The sequence below is a fragment of the Corythoichthys intestinalis genome, chromosome 10, assembly GCF_030265065.1.
Source record: "Corythoichthys intestinalis isolate RoL2023-P3 chromosome 10, ASM3026506v1, whole genome shotgun sequence".
Classification (NCBI taxonomy): domain Eukaryota; kingdom Metazoa; phylum Chordata; class Actinopteri; order Syngnathiformes; family Syngnathidae; genus Corythoichthys; species Corythoichthys intestinalis.
The window spans coordinates 41296431-41315000 of record NC_080404.1 but is presented as its reverse complement, the minus strand read 5'-3'; the positions used below and the strand labels follow the sequence as shown (position 1 = coordinate 41315000).

The 18570-nt window shown below is 37.5% G+C and overlaps 1 protein-coding gene across 7 annotated transcripts in view; it reads left to right on the top strand.

The window, feature by feature from the left end:
• The window catches only part of LOC130923056 (kynurenine 3-monooxygenase), a 46805-nt gene that overhangs the window by 10125 nt on the left and 18110 nt on the right, over positions 1-18570 (top strand). Inside the window, exons 3-10 of one of the 7 annotated variants that reach the window (XM_057848466.1) lie at positions 166-267; positions 436-505; positions 602-699; positions 3300-3389; positions 4037-4085; positions 4794-4881; positions 16735-16900; positions 16978-17049. In XM_057848466.1, coding sequence (XP_057704449.1) covers positions 205-267; positions 436-505; positions 602-699; positions 3300-3389; positions 4037-4085; positions 4794-4881; positions 16735-16900; positions 16978-17049 — 696 coding nt within the window. In that variant the 5' untranslated portion in view covers positions 166-204. Of the gene's footprint in view, positions 268-435; positions 506-601; positions 700-2308; positions 2383-3299; positions 3390-3989; positions 4086-4793; positions 4882-16734; positions 16901-16977; positions 17050-18570 lie in introns of all 7 variants that reach the window. The other 6 variants (XM_057848465.1, XM_057848469.1, XM_057848467.1 and 3 more) reach the window with 6 other exon arrangements.

Here is an 18570-nt window from a genome sequence, read left to right as displayed (position 1 = left end):
CCACTTACCCTCCAAAAGAACAATTAGGTACAAGGAGCAAGATAATAAAGGACAAGCGAAGCTGTGTGTTTACAGTACTTTGGAAAGGCACACATTAAGGGCAGTCACTTTGCTCCTCCTCTTTTAAAAATTTACCTCATACTCAGCTTTGTTATTCTGAACAAGACAGACCACCTGATTGAATGAGAGACCACCACAGCAGGAATGGAAAATACAACCGACAGACAGAAGAAGAAAAAAGTTGTGGCAGTTGTAGGAGGTGGACTGGTAAGACATAAGTCAACATAATTAAATACACATTGTTTTTCTTGAGCTTCATATTGACATTACTCGTAAAATTTTAAAGCTACATTGAGCTTTAACCCTCCTGAATATTGAATAATAATTTTTGTCAGTTTGTCGGAGATGAGCACTGACAGTTTTTATTTGTTTTAGGTTGGTGCATTGAACGCCTGCTTCTTTGCCAAAAGAGGCTTTGATGTCCATGTGTTTGAAACTCGCAATGGTATGATACATATTAGAATGACCTTTGACCCTTGATCTATAGCTCATCTGATAAAAAATAAGTGAAAATAAAATCATTGTCTGCCCTCTTGGCCAGATATACGGAATGCAAAAATCGTCAAAGGGAGAAGTATCAACCTGGCTCTGTCACACAGAGGCCGACAGTCACTCAAGCATGTTGGAATGGAGGAGAAGGTCTGTTGACATAATTTATTGTAATAGCAGGAGTTCTCACGTCTTTTGGAATCCTGAAATATGGCGTACCTATTTACAAAATGTACTCATTTGGCACAGAGGTGTTTTCCTCCCCTCCAGCCAGATGGGGGAGTGCAGCATATTGACATTAAAACTGTTACGCCATTTGACCTTATCCACGAAAAATGATAGGGGAACTTGCAGAATATCCCTTATGACCTTCGGTATGTCACAACCACCCTCAGGAGTTGATAACACAATATTGGCATCAAAACATGAAGTTAAAATAGTTACAGAGTCTGCCATTAAAATTATACATACAGTATAAGATATTGTCTTTCCCCTATAGTAAGGTGCAAGAAAATGTTGATAAGTAATTACTCCCTGAATTCCAGAAAGATATAACATTTGCTATTGTAATATATACAGTGGTATGAAAAACTATCTGAACCATTTGGAATTTCTCACATTTCTGCATAAAATCACCATCATATGTGATCTTATCTTTGTCAAAATCACACAGATGAAAAAAACAGTGTCTGCTTTAACTAAAACCACCCAAACATTCATAGGTTTTTATATTATAAGGAGGATAGTATGGAAACAATGACAGAAGGGGGAAAATAGGTAAGTTGACCATCACATTTAATATTTTGTGTCCCCCCCCCCTTTGGCAGCAATAATTTCAACCAGGCGCTTCCTGTAGCTGCAGATCAGTCTGGCACATCAATCAGGACTAATCTTGGCCCATTCTTCTCTACAAAACTGCTGTAGTTCAGTCAGATTCCTGGGATGTCTGGCATGAATCGCTGTCTTTAGGTCATGCCACAGCATCTCAATGGGGTTCAAGTCTTGACTTTGACTTGGCCACTCCAGAACTGGTATTTTGTTCTTTTGAAACCATTCTGAAGTTGATTTACTTCTGTGTTTTGGATCATTGTCTTGTTGCAGCATCCATCCTCTTATTAGCTTCAACTGTCTGACAGACGGCCTCAGGTTTTCCTGCAAAACTTTTGACTTCATTCTTCCATTAATTATTGCAAGTTTTCCAAGCCCTGAGGCAGCAAAACAGCCCCAAATCATGGTGCTCCCTCCACCATGCTTCACAGTGGGGATGAGGTGTTGATGTTGGTGAGCTGTTCCGTTTTTCCTCCACACATAACGTTATTTATTACTCCCAAACAATTCAACTTGGGTTTCACCAGTCCACAAAATATTCTGCCAAAACTTCTGTGGAGTGTCCAAGTGCCTTTTTGTGAACATTAAACGACCAAAAATGTTTTTTTTTTTAGACAGCAGTGGCCTGCTCCGTGGAGTCACCCCATGAACACCATTCTTGGTCATAGTTTTACAGATAGGTGATGTGTGCACAGAGATGTTAGACTGTGCCAGTGATTTCTGTAAGTTTTTAGCAGACACTCTAGGGTTCTTTTTTACCTCTCTGAGTATTCTGCGCTGAACTCCTGGTGTCATCTTTGGTGGACGGCCACTCCTTGGGAGAGAATCAACAGTGCCAAACTCTGACTATCGATTGATGAACATCCAGACTTTTAGAGATGGTTTTGTATCCTTTCCCAGCTTTATACAAATCAACAATCCTTGATCGTAGGTCTTCAGACAGCTCTTTTGACCGAGCCATGATGCACATCAGACAATGCTTCTCATCAAGACAATTCATACCAGGTGTGTGTTTTATAGTGGGCAGGGCAGCTTTGAACCACTCATCAGTGATTGGTCACACACCTGACTTAAATTGTTTGGTAAAAAAATGGGTTTTAATTGCTCTTTAAATCTCCTTAGGTAGAAGGTTCACTTACCGTATTTTTCGGACTATAAGTATACCTGCACCTGAGTATAAGTTGTACCAGCCCAAAAATGCGCAATGAAGAGGAAAAAAACAAAACAAAAACAAAAAACATGTTGCACCAGAGTATTAGTCGCATTTTTGGGGGGAAATTTACTTGATAAAATCCAACACATAGAACAGATATGTCATACTGAAAGGAAATTTAGAATAAAAATACTTTGTACAATAGAGAACAATATGCTGAATAATTGAACAGCATGATAATGTTACATGATGCATGAACAATGAAATGTGAACGTGGCCGGTATGTTAAAGGGTTAGGTTATTAATATTCAGATAACTATAGCATAAAGAACATGCTAACAAGTTTACCAAACCCTAAGTGTCACTCCAAAACACCAATATAACATGTGTAATGATATAATAATGTATTAATAATTTTACACATAAGTCGCTCCAGAGCATCAGTTGCACCCCCAGCCAAACTATGAAAAAAACTGTGACTTATAGTCCGAAAAATACGGTACTTATTTTTCCCCCTTCTGTCATTGTTTGCAAACTATCCTGATTAAAATTTGAAACGTATAGATGTTTGGGTGGTTTTAGTTAAAGCAGACACTGTTTTTTCATCTGTGTGATTTTGACAAAGATTAGATCACATTTGAATGTAATTTTATGCAGAAATGTGATACATACGGTATAAAAAGGTTCAGATACTTTTTCATACCACCGCATATAGTGATTATAATTTCATGTGACTTTTTGCTATCCTGTGTTACCTTCCTATTTTTAGATTGTTTCTCAGGGGATCCCCATGCATGCAAGAATGATCCATTCACTAAATGGCACTCAATCTCCAATTCCGTATGGCAAAAAGGGCCAGGTAACTTATCAAAAATATCAGAGCACTACTATACCATACTGCATTAATTTCAAATATAGAGCATTTTGAGGCAAATAGCTATTTTATCAAATTATTATATGGTCTGCATCATATACTGTATAATGCTTATTTATTTTGTCTGATAATAAAAATAAGTGATGTCATTTGCATATCAATTTGTGTAGAATTAAATTATGTAATTGAATAATGCTGGGTCATCATCATACAAGCACCGGTCGCTTTATGGCACATAGTAATTATGTTCATTTTGCACTGTGGTTGTTTAAAAATTAAAATATTTATGTTTGCTTTTCACTCGACGTGTACCAGGATAAGCATATTTAATAGATAAACATTGAAGCAACAACAGCAAATAATTGCAAACATGCACTCATTGAGCTTGTCAAACTTACTTTACCACTCGACCATCATTATTTTCGGTCTACATTACACAATACATTTATCTGCCTAGAGAGGAATGTTTAATTAAGTTTCCTATGTAAAAAAAAAACAAACAAAAAAAAAAAATCTTAATTAACCTTTTATTTCCAGACCACCTGGTTTTCCATTTTCAATTAATAATGTGCTGCCTGTTTATAGAGCCAAACGTGAAATTGCACTATAATGAGACATTGTTTTCACCCCAGTATATCCTGTCAGTAGACCGTGCCAATCTGAACAAAGAACTCCTAACAGGTAAGCTTCCTACAGTTCTTCTGAAATAACTCAATGAGCAGAGAATGTAATAAGACTGCCATCATAATTACTACAAAATTATAATAGTTTCAATTCAATGTGGCGTTAAACTAAAACGGTTTTTCTGACAAAACAATGTGCAACATGTAAAGCTTAGAATTATCCTGGAGTTGACTAATTAAGTCTATGGGAACATTAATGAGTTACTAATTGTTTAAGTGGTTCTCTTGAACTAGTATCAAGGGTTCAGCAGAATAGAAAACAGAAAGAAGGATAAATAAAGTCATGGAGTAGCCCAATTTTGACCATGCAATTGGCTTTGTATCAATGAATGATTTCCTATATAGTACAGGTACTGTATATACTACAGTAGCAGGATCTTGAAATGATGAATAATGGCTCCAATGAGAAAGTCCCTGTATGCATTTAACTATTAATTTTATGGCTCTTTGAATTCAACTCAATAAAGTTTGCGTGTTGGTCCTCTTTATTTTATATCAGTGAAACCTCATTTAATGAAGGGCCTCAGTTTCCGCTGTGAGATCATTTGTGAGGATCTGTATTTAAACTTAATTTTGTCAGGGGGAAACAGACAACTGCAAGGAAAACAGGCATAAGGAAGTTTTCTGAACCATTAGTTTAAACACAAACACATCCACTGAGAATACCCTGCTATTTCTTCACAAACTGAAATTTTTGCTCCAACAGAAGCCGAGACATATGCAAACACAAAGTTGAACTTTGACTACAAACTACAGGACTGGAGTGCTGAATCAGGGTTAATGACCTTTATCAGGTAAATCTTTAAATCTGTCAACACGTGGTTAAAACATGTGACCAGATGCGCGCGAACACTTGTAAATTCCAATTCCAAAGAAGTTGGGACTTTGGGTAAAATGTGAAAAAAGACAACAATCATTTGTGAATCATTTACAAGCTAAATACTGTATAGAAAAGTTTCCTGAGAGAAAATTGTGTGGAAAATGTCTGCTCTGAGCATCCGGTTTAGAAGGAGCAACATGAATTGCGGTTAAAGTAAGCAGTGTGTTGACAAAGTTAAAACTGCAAAATCAAGCCAGAAGAACCCACGGAATCTCCAAAAATGGCTTCAGCACGACGTAGATGAGATGGAGATGAGATTGTATAATCGTTCTTATCACTTCGTTCGTTTGTGGACACAATTATAACAACTTGTTAGCCTGTGTTGACGTGAGGTATAGATTGATACGCCGGCCATTTGAGTGAGAAAAATGAGGTGAAATTACAAATTATATTACATTTGACAAATGGAGAAGGGCTGACACGGATTTTGTTGTTACGAGGAAATACTACGAGGTATGTACAGATAAACAAAAATAGTACCGTATTGGCTCGAGTATAAGACGGCGCTGATAATAAGACGACCCCCTCTTTTTCAAGACTCAAGTTTGAAAAAACACTTTTTGAATACCACATTAATTTTTATACAGAAAATATTTACAGTACATCCGAAACAAATGATTATAACAATATATTTTAGAGAAAAAGCATGTTATTTTGCCTCATTCAAATCTTAATATCTGAACATTTAAATATGTAAACTAAAGTGCAATCACATTCGTAAATGAATGGCTTCTGGTTTTTGAAATGTAAATAAACCAATCTATTGTGATAAAACAACAAAATTGCAATAACTGCTTTAACCATCAAAGTGAAGTCTAACTAACTGCAGTCTTGAAACAAATCTGAATAAGGAAAAACATTCCAATAAAATAATGCAAACTGGTTAAACTAAAAAGAGTAGCTGAGATCTGTCATGACAGAACATCGCTTCAATGATATCTGGCGCCATCTAGCGTCATGAATGGGTATAATGTCTAGACCGCAAATATAAGATGACCCCCTCTTTTTTAGTGTTATTTCAATACAAAACCACCGTCTTATAATCGGGCCATCACGGTATGTCTTTTATTTTTTTAATTGCAGATATTGAACACAATAAAACATTTGGACAACATGATTTCATTTCTTGTTTTATTTAAAACGAATGGTGCATGTGCAAAACAGGTCAATAAATCACAACTTATAAAGTTATTAGAAAAAAAAAAAGCATACGAAAATGTGATATCAGATAGAGCTTCGGATCAGCTTGACCCGACATTATGCAGACCCTCGGCAGCCTACAGACAGGCTTTCTCACGCTGTCCTCGGTAGTTTCGGCTCCAATAGCGTATCTTAAAGTTGCTGCAGTTAAAAAGCTCGTAGTTGGAAGTCGGGATCGAGCTGATGCTCCGTCGTGAGGCGAGCCACCGTCCGTCCCAGCCTCTCGGCCGACCACGGGTAGAACGTATGTAGTCTCGATATTTGTCCATCAGCGTACAGTAAGTGTTGATGTGAGGCACTTCAACTTGTCTTCCCATGCCTAACAGCGTTTTCCACCTGTAAACAAACGAACAAAAACTTGTAACACTTGCATGTATGTGTTGACATAATTGTGCCATTTACATATACTGATTAGCAACAGGCTAGCAACAGATACAGTAGTTGTAGTAAATAATATTAAAGATCATCATAATTCAGACCCGGCTGCAGAAAGAAATTACAGGGGTGGCATTACATTTTTTAGGGGGGGGCACACTTCGTCAACGTAAATTTAGCCTGAACAGTGGCGTTGTTACCCGTACAATACTACATCAGTGCACTGAAATATTTTCTGTCACTGAAGTCACAAGTGGTAGTTCATCGTAAAATCAATGACAAACGAAAACATACCTGTCAACCCGATGCCATTGGCAATCTTACAAATACTGACGTATGCCCTTAAGAATTGGTGACTAACCTTACAACGTTGTATATAGCGTGCAATATGAAACAAAAATAAAACTCAAATTTTAAAATAATATGAATTTATTGGTAATATTGTAACATATAACCTGGTGCAATCAAAGAACAATCAATATCTTCAGCTACATCATGATTACTAAAATTTAACTGTGACTTTTGTAATAATTGTATGTAGCACTTTTGGCAATTTCTATCATGTCTTGATGGCTGTACTTCATGGCACTTCAGCTTGCAATTCAGTTTGACTTGAAGGTAGTTCGTTAGTGTGTCCAATAATAATAATAATAATAATAATAATAATACATTTTATTTATAACGCACTTTACATTTGAAAAACAAATCTCAAATTAAAAGAGTCAATTGATAAAATTAACTTACCGATGCAATCTTTGAGTCAGGGAACATTTATTTAGCTAATTCTGAGAAGTGATCAGCAATAGTTGCGGGCAAATTGTGTTCGGCAACAAATTGGCAGAATGAAATCTCCGCTTTCGTCACTTTTCATTCTGCAGACTTCATCTTTATGACCAGTGTTGTTAATCTTACTTTGAAAAAGTAATTAATTAGTTACAAATTACTTCTCCAAAAAAGTAATTGAGTTAGTAACTCAGTTACCTTAAGGTAAGAGTAATTATTTACTTGGCAAAGTAACTGGTGTTACCTTTCATGTTTTTTTTTTTTTTTCATTAAAAAACAAGAAAACAAAAAAACATAGTAACCTTCGCTATGTTTGGAAATCGTTTAATGTTGTGAATCAACTGTTAAAGTTGGTAAAATTGCTACCAAGTTTAAAAGTTTTAAAACTGTTTCATCATTTAAAGATAGATTCAAGTCAAGATTTTGCCGATTTAGGAGTCTTTTAGATAAAAAGTTACTTAAGCTCGCTGAGAAGGTTCACTACAACAGAGCCTTTCTGAGAAGTCTACTGCTTCAAAATGGTGGCTGTTTATTAATTCCGCCGTCTGTCATTTCGCATGTAGTTCTATAAGCATTTGATATCTAGGCGTAGATTGTAGGCTGTTGGCTACAGTCAGGAAATATTGGAGCCATCAAGCCTAGCATCGCATTTGCTACAGCGTCACAACACCCTTCTCTCTCAGTGTCTCTGACTTTTCTCGCGTCATTCAACCAATGTAGTAACGCACACTGTCTCGTTGCCGAAACGGTGACAAAATCCAAATGGAGAAAAAAAAAAAAACGTATTGCGCGAAAAACGTACGGACACTTTTAAAAATCAGTGCTCACTTGTACAAATTACGCCGAAACCGTACAACTTGACAGGTTTGCGAAAAACAATGGTGCAGTTCTGAGTGCATTTGTTCAACTAAAGTGCTTCAGCGTAAACATGCGTAAACATAACATATCCACTGATAAACGTGAGCACCCAATGGCCGGCTACTCGGCCCGCCCCCCTTATCTGTGATTGGCTAGAAATTGCCTTCATTCGCTGCTCAGATTGGTTGAATTGAATGACGACAGATCAAGATAGGATGAATAGAGGGTTCGTTCTCTCCGTGCGTGTGTTTTTGAGGAAGATTAAGTTTTTGTGGAAGATTAAAAAAAAAAAATTATACAGTACAGTCTAATTGAGCTAGGGCGGGCACAGCAGTCTCTCAGGGCGGGCCCGCCCCCCTAATGCCCACCCATGCCGCTGGGTCTGTCATAATTAAAATCATCATCGTAATAACAATGTCAAAGGCAACAAGTCGTTTCATGCGCAAGATTTTAGCTTTTTTAGCACCGGACACATGAAATTGCATGAATAGGAAGAACATACCTTTCATAACACAGCGGCAACATGGCTGCAAAAACACCCGGTCTTAGTGGTGGCATGAGCTTGGTTCCACTTCTGCCTTCATGAAGATGTTGTCCTCCCTTGTCGTGATAATCTTTGATGGTTTCGTTATTTCCAAATTGCCTTTTTTAAGGGATTTTGATGAGTAATGTTACTCCAGCTCCACTGTTGTTTTGGATGGAGAAATTCTAGAACAAAAGTTGCTTGGAGACATAAGGAAGTAAAGCGGAAGTACCTTGGAAACTAATTACTAGGGTTGTTCCGATCATGTTTTTTTTGCTCCCGATCCGATCCCGATCGTTTTAGTTTGAGTATCTGCCGATCCCGATATTTGCTTTTTTTTTTTGCTCAATCATTCCCGATAATTTTTCCCAATCATATACATTTTGGCAATGCATTAAGAAAAAAATGAATAAAACTCGGACGAATATATACATTCAACATACAGTACATAAGTACTGTATTTGTTTATTATGACTATAAATCCTCAAGATGGCATTTACATTATTAACATTCTTTCTGTGAGAGGGATCCACGGATAGAAAGACTTGTGACTTTGTATATTGTGACTAAATATTGCCATCTAGTGTATTTGTTGAGCTTTCAGTAAATGATACTGCAGCCATGCCCCAATGCATGATGGGAAGTGGAACCATGATGGGAAGTAAAACCATGACTGTGCGTCATGCTACCAATGGATATATCTTCTCTGCTTTGGGAAATAACTTCAGGTATTAGGACAAAGATCAATTGCCACCTTGCTTCCCCACATTGCTTACCGTGATATTTCTAATCATAGGGAGAGGGATTGCAAGGTTTTATCCAATTGAAGAAAGGCTCCAAAGGCTGGCAAAATTCACTCTATTCATTTTGTGCTGCCTTTTATCTCTCTATATAGGTAAAACAGCGTCATTACTGATTGACCGCGAAAATGAGTGAGAGGGTCGTGCAGCGCACATATTAATAGCGTTAAATATTTTAACGTGACACATTTTTTAATAAATTAATTGCCGCCGTTATCAGGATATTTTTGATAACCCTACCTTAAGCCTAAACTAAAGACTCTGGATGAGTGTTACATATTATGTCTGTAACGTTAAATACAAAAATAAATACGATTTAATTAAAATATACTGTATATATATTAAAAAAAAGGCATGGCCGATATTTTTTTGATCACATTTTGTGTACCATGCAAGTGAATGTGGCCTTAAACATTTTTACTGCCTAGAGTGTGGTAATTATTCAGTACTCTTTGAAACATGGTTGACTTTATGCATCCATCTAATTGGTTGTCTTTACGGGCAAATGCAACATGCAATTTACAACCTCATTAACAATGAAACACCTCAAGGTTATTTTACATCAGGGAATTGGTGTGAACATTAGGGTAAAATGTCTAATTGAATCAAACTGTTTTTGTATTGAATGCATCACACTCCACCCTGCGGTGGAAAAACAGTACGGTAAAAACAGGTTTTACACATGCATTAAGCTACTGCATTACACTTACTGTAACAAGGCATACACCAGAAACTGATTTTTTATTCAAAATTGTACATTTAAGTAACATACATCAACAAAATAATTACAAACTACTTACATTATGCACAGTGAAATGTAATTTTTTGAAGATTGACTTTTTTATATTATAAGGAAATAAGTAGCCTATGAAAGGTAAATGAACAGTATACGAAAAACAGCATTACCTTGGCCTTTCCTTTGGAAAGACTCAGGTAATAAGTAGCCTAAGAAAGGTAAATGAACATTAATAAGTCGAAAGTGCACTTTAACTATTTCCCGACATTTGAGACAAGCATTTCTGGCCCTCATTGCAGTAAAGAAAATGTTTAAAACCTTTTTGTGTTCAATTTCACTTTAGTTATATTTGTTTTACCACGAGATGATCATGCTTAATACTGTATATCATTTATGATACAAATTTTTGTACTTCCTACATACTGTGTGTTAGAGTGAGTATGAATGGGTGAATGAAAGGCATAACATCTGTGCGCTTTATGAAGTGCAGTTCATTGACTTGCGTTAGCTTGGGGCACAGGGCAGGTCTGACGCATACAATAAGGGATACGCAGTTCTGTATCCCAGCAACGGGCTGACCCGCTCAAGGCGGGATCTATTTATATTTGATTTTAATGGCAACATGAAGACATGTTCAGAAGGTCAAAAATGAACCCAGGACCATACCATAGAATTGCAGACCTTAGTTGCCTAAATTGTTGTTAGCATTTATGAGTCATCAGTAGTTGACAATGAGCAAAATGACACCCATGGGAAAGTTTAAGGTAAAAAATATGACAAAAAAAAGTCATGTCATATGGCGGAAAACACTCAGGTGACTTGAAGTTCCGCTCTGAGACCCCCAATTTGGCCAAATTTCAAAACTGTCCGATATGCATCATTGGAAAGCTTAAAATCTCAATTTTCTGGGGGAAGAAAATTTTTTAACAGGAGGGCATTTAAAAAAAAATTAAACAGCAAAACCCTATCTGGAGGTGAGAGCACGCAAGAGTAGAATTACAGACACCATGACGTTAATGAGATATTATCACGTACTTACCTTGTTTCAATCCAAAAACTCCAGGTAGCATGTATAACTGAGTACAATGGACACAGATGGATTTTTAGGGGATTTTATGGGTGAAACATGGTAATATAACAAGGGTCGCCATGCAGAAATCGCAGACATTAAGGAGTGGTCGAGATTTTCTTTTTCATTTATTCACCCTATCAAACGTTTTTTTTTTTTCCAATTTTTCTTTGTTTGGATCGATTATTTTTCATCTAACATATCAGAGAAAAAGCAACAGTAAGAAAAAAAATAAAAAAATAAATACAATTAAACGATAGTTATGAGGTAGATATCCGTGACTTTTTTACAGACACCATTTATTTCATTGTGACGTAATTTGTTCAAAAGTTTAAAATATGCGAGTAAATAATTTTTTAAAGTCGTTTTTTTTTTTTTTTTTCTTAAACGAAATATTAGACATCAATTAATCATTCTAAGCTGAAAATGATAAAATAGAAGAAGCCCTTACCCTAAGCCCTAAACCTAAACCTGAACACCAAAAAGCGCCCAACTTTGGTACCCCGCACAATTCAGGCCCGTGACTGAAAACTCACCATTTTGATATGTGCAAATTTAGTTGAGTTTTTAAAGCATGTTCAGAACTTCAAATTGGCCATTTTCATTTGCCGTGAAGAAGCCCTAACCCTAAACTCTAACCCTAATCCCCAAATAAGCCCGACTTTGGTACTCCGCCCAGGTCAGGCCCGTGAATGAAAACTCACCATTTTGATAACTTAACATCTCATATGTTTCATGAAGAGTGTCACCAATTTTGAAGAGGATCCAACTAACTGCTGCGGCGCAGTGGTCTCAAACATGCACCCTGGTTTTCGACAAAAATGGCATGTTTTTCAACATTCAATCCAAAATACCCAGTTTCCTGTTGGGTTTGGAATATGGGTGCAGATGACTTTTTGAAGCAATTTTGCACAAGGTATCATCTCCGCAAATTTCATCGCTCTACGTTGAAAAAACCTCAATGGGGAGGCCTTTTTAAAAAAAATTCCAGGGGGCGCCACTGAGCCATTTTTTGACATTTTTTCACAACGTTGCCAAATTATTGAAATTTTCGCAAAGCTGCATGTTTGTGCAAATTTTGTAGCATTTTAAGACCTCCAAATTGGCCATTTTAATTTGCCATGAAAAAGAATAATAATAATCCTTTGCAGAACAATAGGGCCTTCGCACCAGTTGGTGCTCGGGCCCTAATTTATTACCTTTGTTTTATGGCTGGGTTGAAACAAAAGCGGTTGCGCGATGTCTGTAAACGGGGATTTCCAGGGTAAAACGGACAAATGAAAAATAGTTTGGGGGCTTCATGCACCATGAATCTGCTATGGCAGCATATAGACATATTGTTCTATCAAACACAACAGTTCTTTTGGCTTAAAATACAGCCGTTTATTTTGAAGAGGGGTGCAAGAGCAGAAATGGCTTTTTCAGCCTTGTCTGTGTTTTCTGCCATAGACAAGTTTCCGAGGTGCTTCCGCTTTACTTCCACATTTCTGCTCGCGACTTCTGTTTTGCACGTTCTCTAACCAAAACAACATTGAATCTGGAGTGGCATCACTCATGAAAAATCCCTCAAAAAACAAAATTTGGAAATACCACATCCATCTGCCATCATCACGACATGGGAGGACAACATGTTTATAAAGGCAGATGTGGAACCAAGCCCGTGCCACCACAAAGACCTGGTGTTTATGTAGCCATGTTGCCACTGTGTAATGGAAGGTATGTTCTTTCGATCCCTGCATTTTCATGTGTCCAGTCATCCAAAATACTAAAGCTAAAATCTTATGAAACAACTTGTTCTCTTTGATATTGTTAATTGTAATTATGATGATGTTTAATATTACTACAACTACAGCACTGATGTGGCTGCAACACATGCTAACTGCTGCTAGCCTGTTGCTAATCAGTGCGTGTAGGATGGCACAATTATGTAATCGCATAAATGCAAGTGTTACGAGTTTTTTCTCCGTTGGTTTACAGGTGGAAAACACTGTTAGACAAGGGAAGACAGCTTGATGTGCCTCAAACACTTACTGTACGTTGATGGACATATATCGAGACTACATGCATTCTACTTTCATGATGACTTATGCTCCAACTTCATTAATATTTTTTCTAATAATGTTATAAATTGTGATTTATTTGTTTTGCACATGCACAAATCGTTTCAAATTTAAACAAAACAAATAGAATTATGTTGTCCAAAAGTTTTATGGCGATCAATAACATACAATGACATACTATTTGTGTTTATATGTACATGTGTGATGAGCTCATAATACCATAACTATAATCTAACAAGATGAAAAATACCTTGTTGTATTTCCTTGTAACAACAAAATCCGTGTCAGCCCTTCTGCATTCGGCAACTATATTATTTGTAATTTTTCCTCATTTTCGCCACTCAAGTGGCTACCATATCAATCTACACCTCATGTTAACACAGGCTGCACAGATTGTTAGAATTTGTCCACGAACAATCAACGAAGCGATAAGAACAAACGGACAGTACTGAAAGTCACGGAGCCTCATCTACGTCGTGCCGAATCAATTTTTGGAGAATCTGTGGATTCCTGTGGTTTGATTTTGCTCTTTTAACTTTGTCTACACACTGCTTACTTCAACTTCATATTGTTCTGTCTGTTGCAGAAATTGTTGAACATGGCGCCGCCCATGTTTCGCTCAGGAAACTTGTCTATATTTGTCAAAAATCTTGAACCTTGAATTTTAGACAAATATTCCGTGAATCGTCTAGCCCATAGGTGTAAAACTCTGGCCCGTGGGCCAGATTTGGCCTGCAGTGTAATTATATTTGGCCCGTGAGGCAATTTCAAATTAATATTAGAGCTGCTGGCCCGCCAATATTACACAGAGGCAGCGCTGTAATGCCACATTCACCGCTTATACTATAAATCCCGTGATGCTCTGCTGTTGTTTTGGTGCGTCAACACAAAGCAACAGAGGCAGACACACCCCTCCTCTGTGTCAGTAGCGTCTATGGTAGCTGTCATGGATGTATTAAGAAGGTAGTGATTCATCTTCGTGCACACTCCTTCGGCTAAAACCCCCGGATGACTCCGTATCCCCGTTCCTCTCCCCCGGACCACACTGCGACCTCAAACTTCAGCTGTCACTATATTACCTTACCAAGACATGGCAAAAAGAAAGGCAGAAAACTTTTTGGGACAGGTGGGAGACGGAATATCTGTTTACACATGGAAAAGACAGACCTTTTGGTCTTGTTTGTAGAGCCAACATGTCAGTAACCAAGGAGTACAATATTAGACGACACTATAAAACAAAACACCAGGACAAATATAAGGATATGGGCACGACTGAAAAGAGCCAGAAGATAAAGGGAATGAAAAGAGCTTTGTTTTCACGACAGAAAATGTTCACAAAAGCCATTTTTTATTTTAGAATTTATTAGCCTGTGTAAGAAGCTAATTTGGACATTTACTGTATCTCAGAAGGCTGCAAACAGAAAGGAGGCATTCAATTTTTATCAAAATTTTATTTAATTTGTCATTGATATGTTTCTTTTTTTATTATTATTATTATTACTACTATTGTTATTATTAGTAGTATTATTAGCAACTCGATTTTGCACGCCTGTACTTTTGAGTTATGTAAGACTTGCTTGTTCAATATTCATTGTTAAATCAAAACTGGGTTGGTTCCATGTAAAAATTTTCATTTGTTCAACCTCGACCCACGGCTTTGTTCAATTTAAAATTTTGGCCCACTGTGAATTTGAGTTGACTATGTCAAAATTATTGAGTTAACGGGCGGTAATTAATTTTTTTAATCAATCACGTTAAAATATTTGACGCATTCATGAATGAATTAAATATTTATTATCATCATCATCGGTATCATTGACAGTTACAAAAAATGTGGGATAGTTTGGGCAAAGAAAAAGAATCATTGACAGTCACAAAATATGGAATAATTTGCCGGAAAGACCGATGACAGACAAAGGAAGATGGGAAAAAACATATGCTTATCATGCACAGTCTAGCATGGTAGAGTTGCATAGTCACATTACATGAGCTTTTATTTTCCGTGTTGTTTTTTTTTTTTTTTTTTTTTTTGCTCTTGTCCGTTTTTTCACCTATACATCTTTCCAGAAGTCATTGATTGTCATGGCACTACGCAATATTGTCAATTCGAGTAGGTTCATTGGATAGGTTGATTTTCAAGTTGGTGTAGGGAGGGGTGGCCGGGGGTGTCATGGAGGCCCACGTCCGCTGTAATACGCTCCTGAAGATTAATCATCATCCGCCCTTGCCCGGTTTCCGCGAGCGAGCCTTTCTTGATCCCGGATCTCCGTGATGATTTTCGTGACCATTTGAGCGAACATGCCCGGCTCAAACAGATTAAAATGACAGCACTGTGTAAAATACACGTTACTTGTGTTTTTCGGTGTTTTGTCACCCTCTGCTGGCGCTTGGGTGCGACTGACTTTATGGGTTTCAGCACCACGTGAGCATTGTGTAATTATTGACATCAACAATGGCGAGCTACTAGTTTATTTTTTGATTGAAAATTTCACAAATTTTATTAAAACGAAAACATTAAGAGGGGTTTTACTATAAAATTCCTATAACTTGTACTAACATTTATCTTTTAAGAACTACAAGTCTTTCTATCCATGGATCGCTTTAACAGAATGTTAATAATGTTAATGCCATCTTGTGGATTTACTGTTATAATAAACAAATACAGTACTTATGTACCGTATGTTGAATGTATATATCCGTCTTGTATCTTATCTTTCCCTTCCAACAATAATTTACAGAAAAATATTGCATATTTTATAGATGGTTTAAATTGCGATTAATTATGATTAATTAATTTTTAAGCTGTAATTAACTGGATTAAAAAATTTAATCGTTTGACAGCCCTAGTTGACACCCCTGGTCTAGCTTATTTAATGCCGCTAACGATGGTCTGTGAGCTAGCGGGGAGGGTGTCCATACTCAAACTGTCCAGTATGTCACCACAGCACTTCCTTTTTTCTTACGTGTGGGTCCACATAACATACCAGTTTACTTAGCCGTGAGCTAGCATGCTAGCAACAGCAGGCGGGTAAAAGAACCATGTGTAGATTCGGGGTCAGTGTCATCGAATATGAGCCATTTGAAAACATCTACCTTTAGGATGGCATTAATGATGGTTTTTTTAAGCATATATTCAATATTGGTGTTACATGTTACGATTTTAGTTTGCAGCGTTAGAGCTGTACAGTAACATATAGAGTTTTAACAATTTAAATTGAGCTGGGGTATCTATCTTTCTGTTGAATAGACGATAGAAGATTGCTTGAATTACATTCTATTAGAGTATACAGGTGTAATGTACATAAAAAAAGGGCCTGGCATGTATGTGCTTTGAGTGTGTCTATGGTTCTCTGTGCACTTCAGGCCAGACGGCTCCAAAGAACATATAGAAGCAGACCTCATTGTGGGTTGTGACGGAGCCTTTTCAGCTGTTCGCAAGCAATTCCTTCGTCAAAGCCGCTTTAACTACAGTCAGACTTACATCCCTCATGGCTACATGGAGCTCACCATGCCCCCTGTCAATGAACAGGTCAGTCCTGCTTCGAGTGCAATAATCCCACTTTTCAGGAATAAATGTTTAAACCCAAACTGATTTTCCAACCCTAGTTTGCCATGAAGCCCAATTATCTCCACATTTGGCCCCGGAACAAGTTCATGATGATTGCACTCCCCAACTTGGTAAGTAGGATTCCTGTTTCTCTCATCGATGTGGATGCATGATTTAAAATGCCATTAGCTCATAGTATTTGCATACATTTGGCGTAATCAGCATAATCAGTTATGAAACTTCCAAGTGATGATTGACCTTTAGTGATGCCCTTGAGTGGTTAATTAGCCATATGTACTATTCCAGACCGACTAATAGGGAGACTTGCACTGCGATATATCTTAAACTTGTTATTCATAAAGTGATTTTATCCACTAAGTCAAAATTTGTTGTTTCCTATCAATAGGGTGACCAAACTTCCTCTTTTGCCCCGACATGTCCAGTTTTTACATCCTGTGGCGTCCGGCGGGGTTTTATAAATTCATGAAAATGTATGTTTTTTTGACTGATGATTTGCACAGAATACTACAGTACTGTCAGGCCTGTGACATGTTCCCAAAGAGCCTGCCATGTTGTTAAGACTTGTGTTCAATACGTACAGTGCCTTGCAAAAGTATTCGGCCCCCTTGAACCTTGCAACCTTTCGCCACATTTCAGGCTTCAAACATAAAGATATAAAATTTAAATTTTTTGTCAAGAATCAACAACAAGTGGGACACAATCGTGAAGTGGAACAAAATTTATTGGATAATTTAAACTTTTTTAACAAATAAAAAACTGAAAAGTGGGGCGTGCAATATTATTCGGCCCCCTTGCGTTAATACTTTGTAGCGCCACCTTTTGCTCCAATTACAGCTGCAAGTCGCTTGGGGTATGTTTCTATCAGTTTTGCACATCGAGAGACTGACATTCTTGCCCATTCTTCCTTGCAAAACAGCTTGAGCTCAGTGAGGTTGGATGGAGAGTGTTTGTGAACAGCAGTCTTCAGTTCTTTCCACAGATTCTCGATTGGATTTAGGTCTGGACTTTGACTTGGCCATTCTAACACCTGGATACGTTTATTTTTGAACCATTCCATTGTAGATTTGGCTTTATGTTTTGGATCATTGTCCTGTTGGAAGATAAATCTCCGTCCCAGTCTCAGGTCTTGTGCAGATACCAACAGGTTTTCTTCCAGAATGTTCCTGTATTTGGCTGCATCCATCTTCCCGTCAATTTTAACCATCTTCCCTGTCCCTGCTGAAGAAAAGCAGTCCCAAACCATGATGCTGCCACCACCATGTTTGACAGTGGGGATGGTGTGTTCAGGGTGATGAGCTGTGTTGCTTTTACGCCAAACATATCGTTTTGCATTGTGGCCAAAAAGTTCAATTTTGGTTTCATCTGACCAGAGCACCTTCTTCCACATGTTTGGTGTGTCTCCCAGGTGGCTTGTGGCAAACTTTAAACGAGACTTTTTATGGATATCTTTGAGGAATGGCTTTCTTCTTGCCACTCTTCCATAAAGGCCAGATTTGTGCAGTACGACTGATTGTTGTCCTATGGACAGACTCTCCCACCTCAGCTGTAGATCTCTGCAGTTCATCCAGAGTGATCATGGTCCTCTTGGCTGCATCTCTGATCAGTTTTCTCCTTGTTTGAGAAGAAAGTTT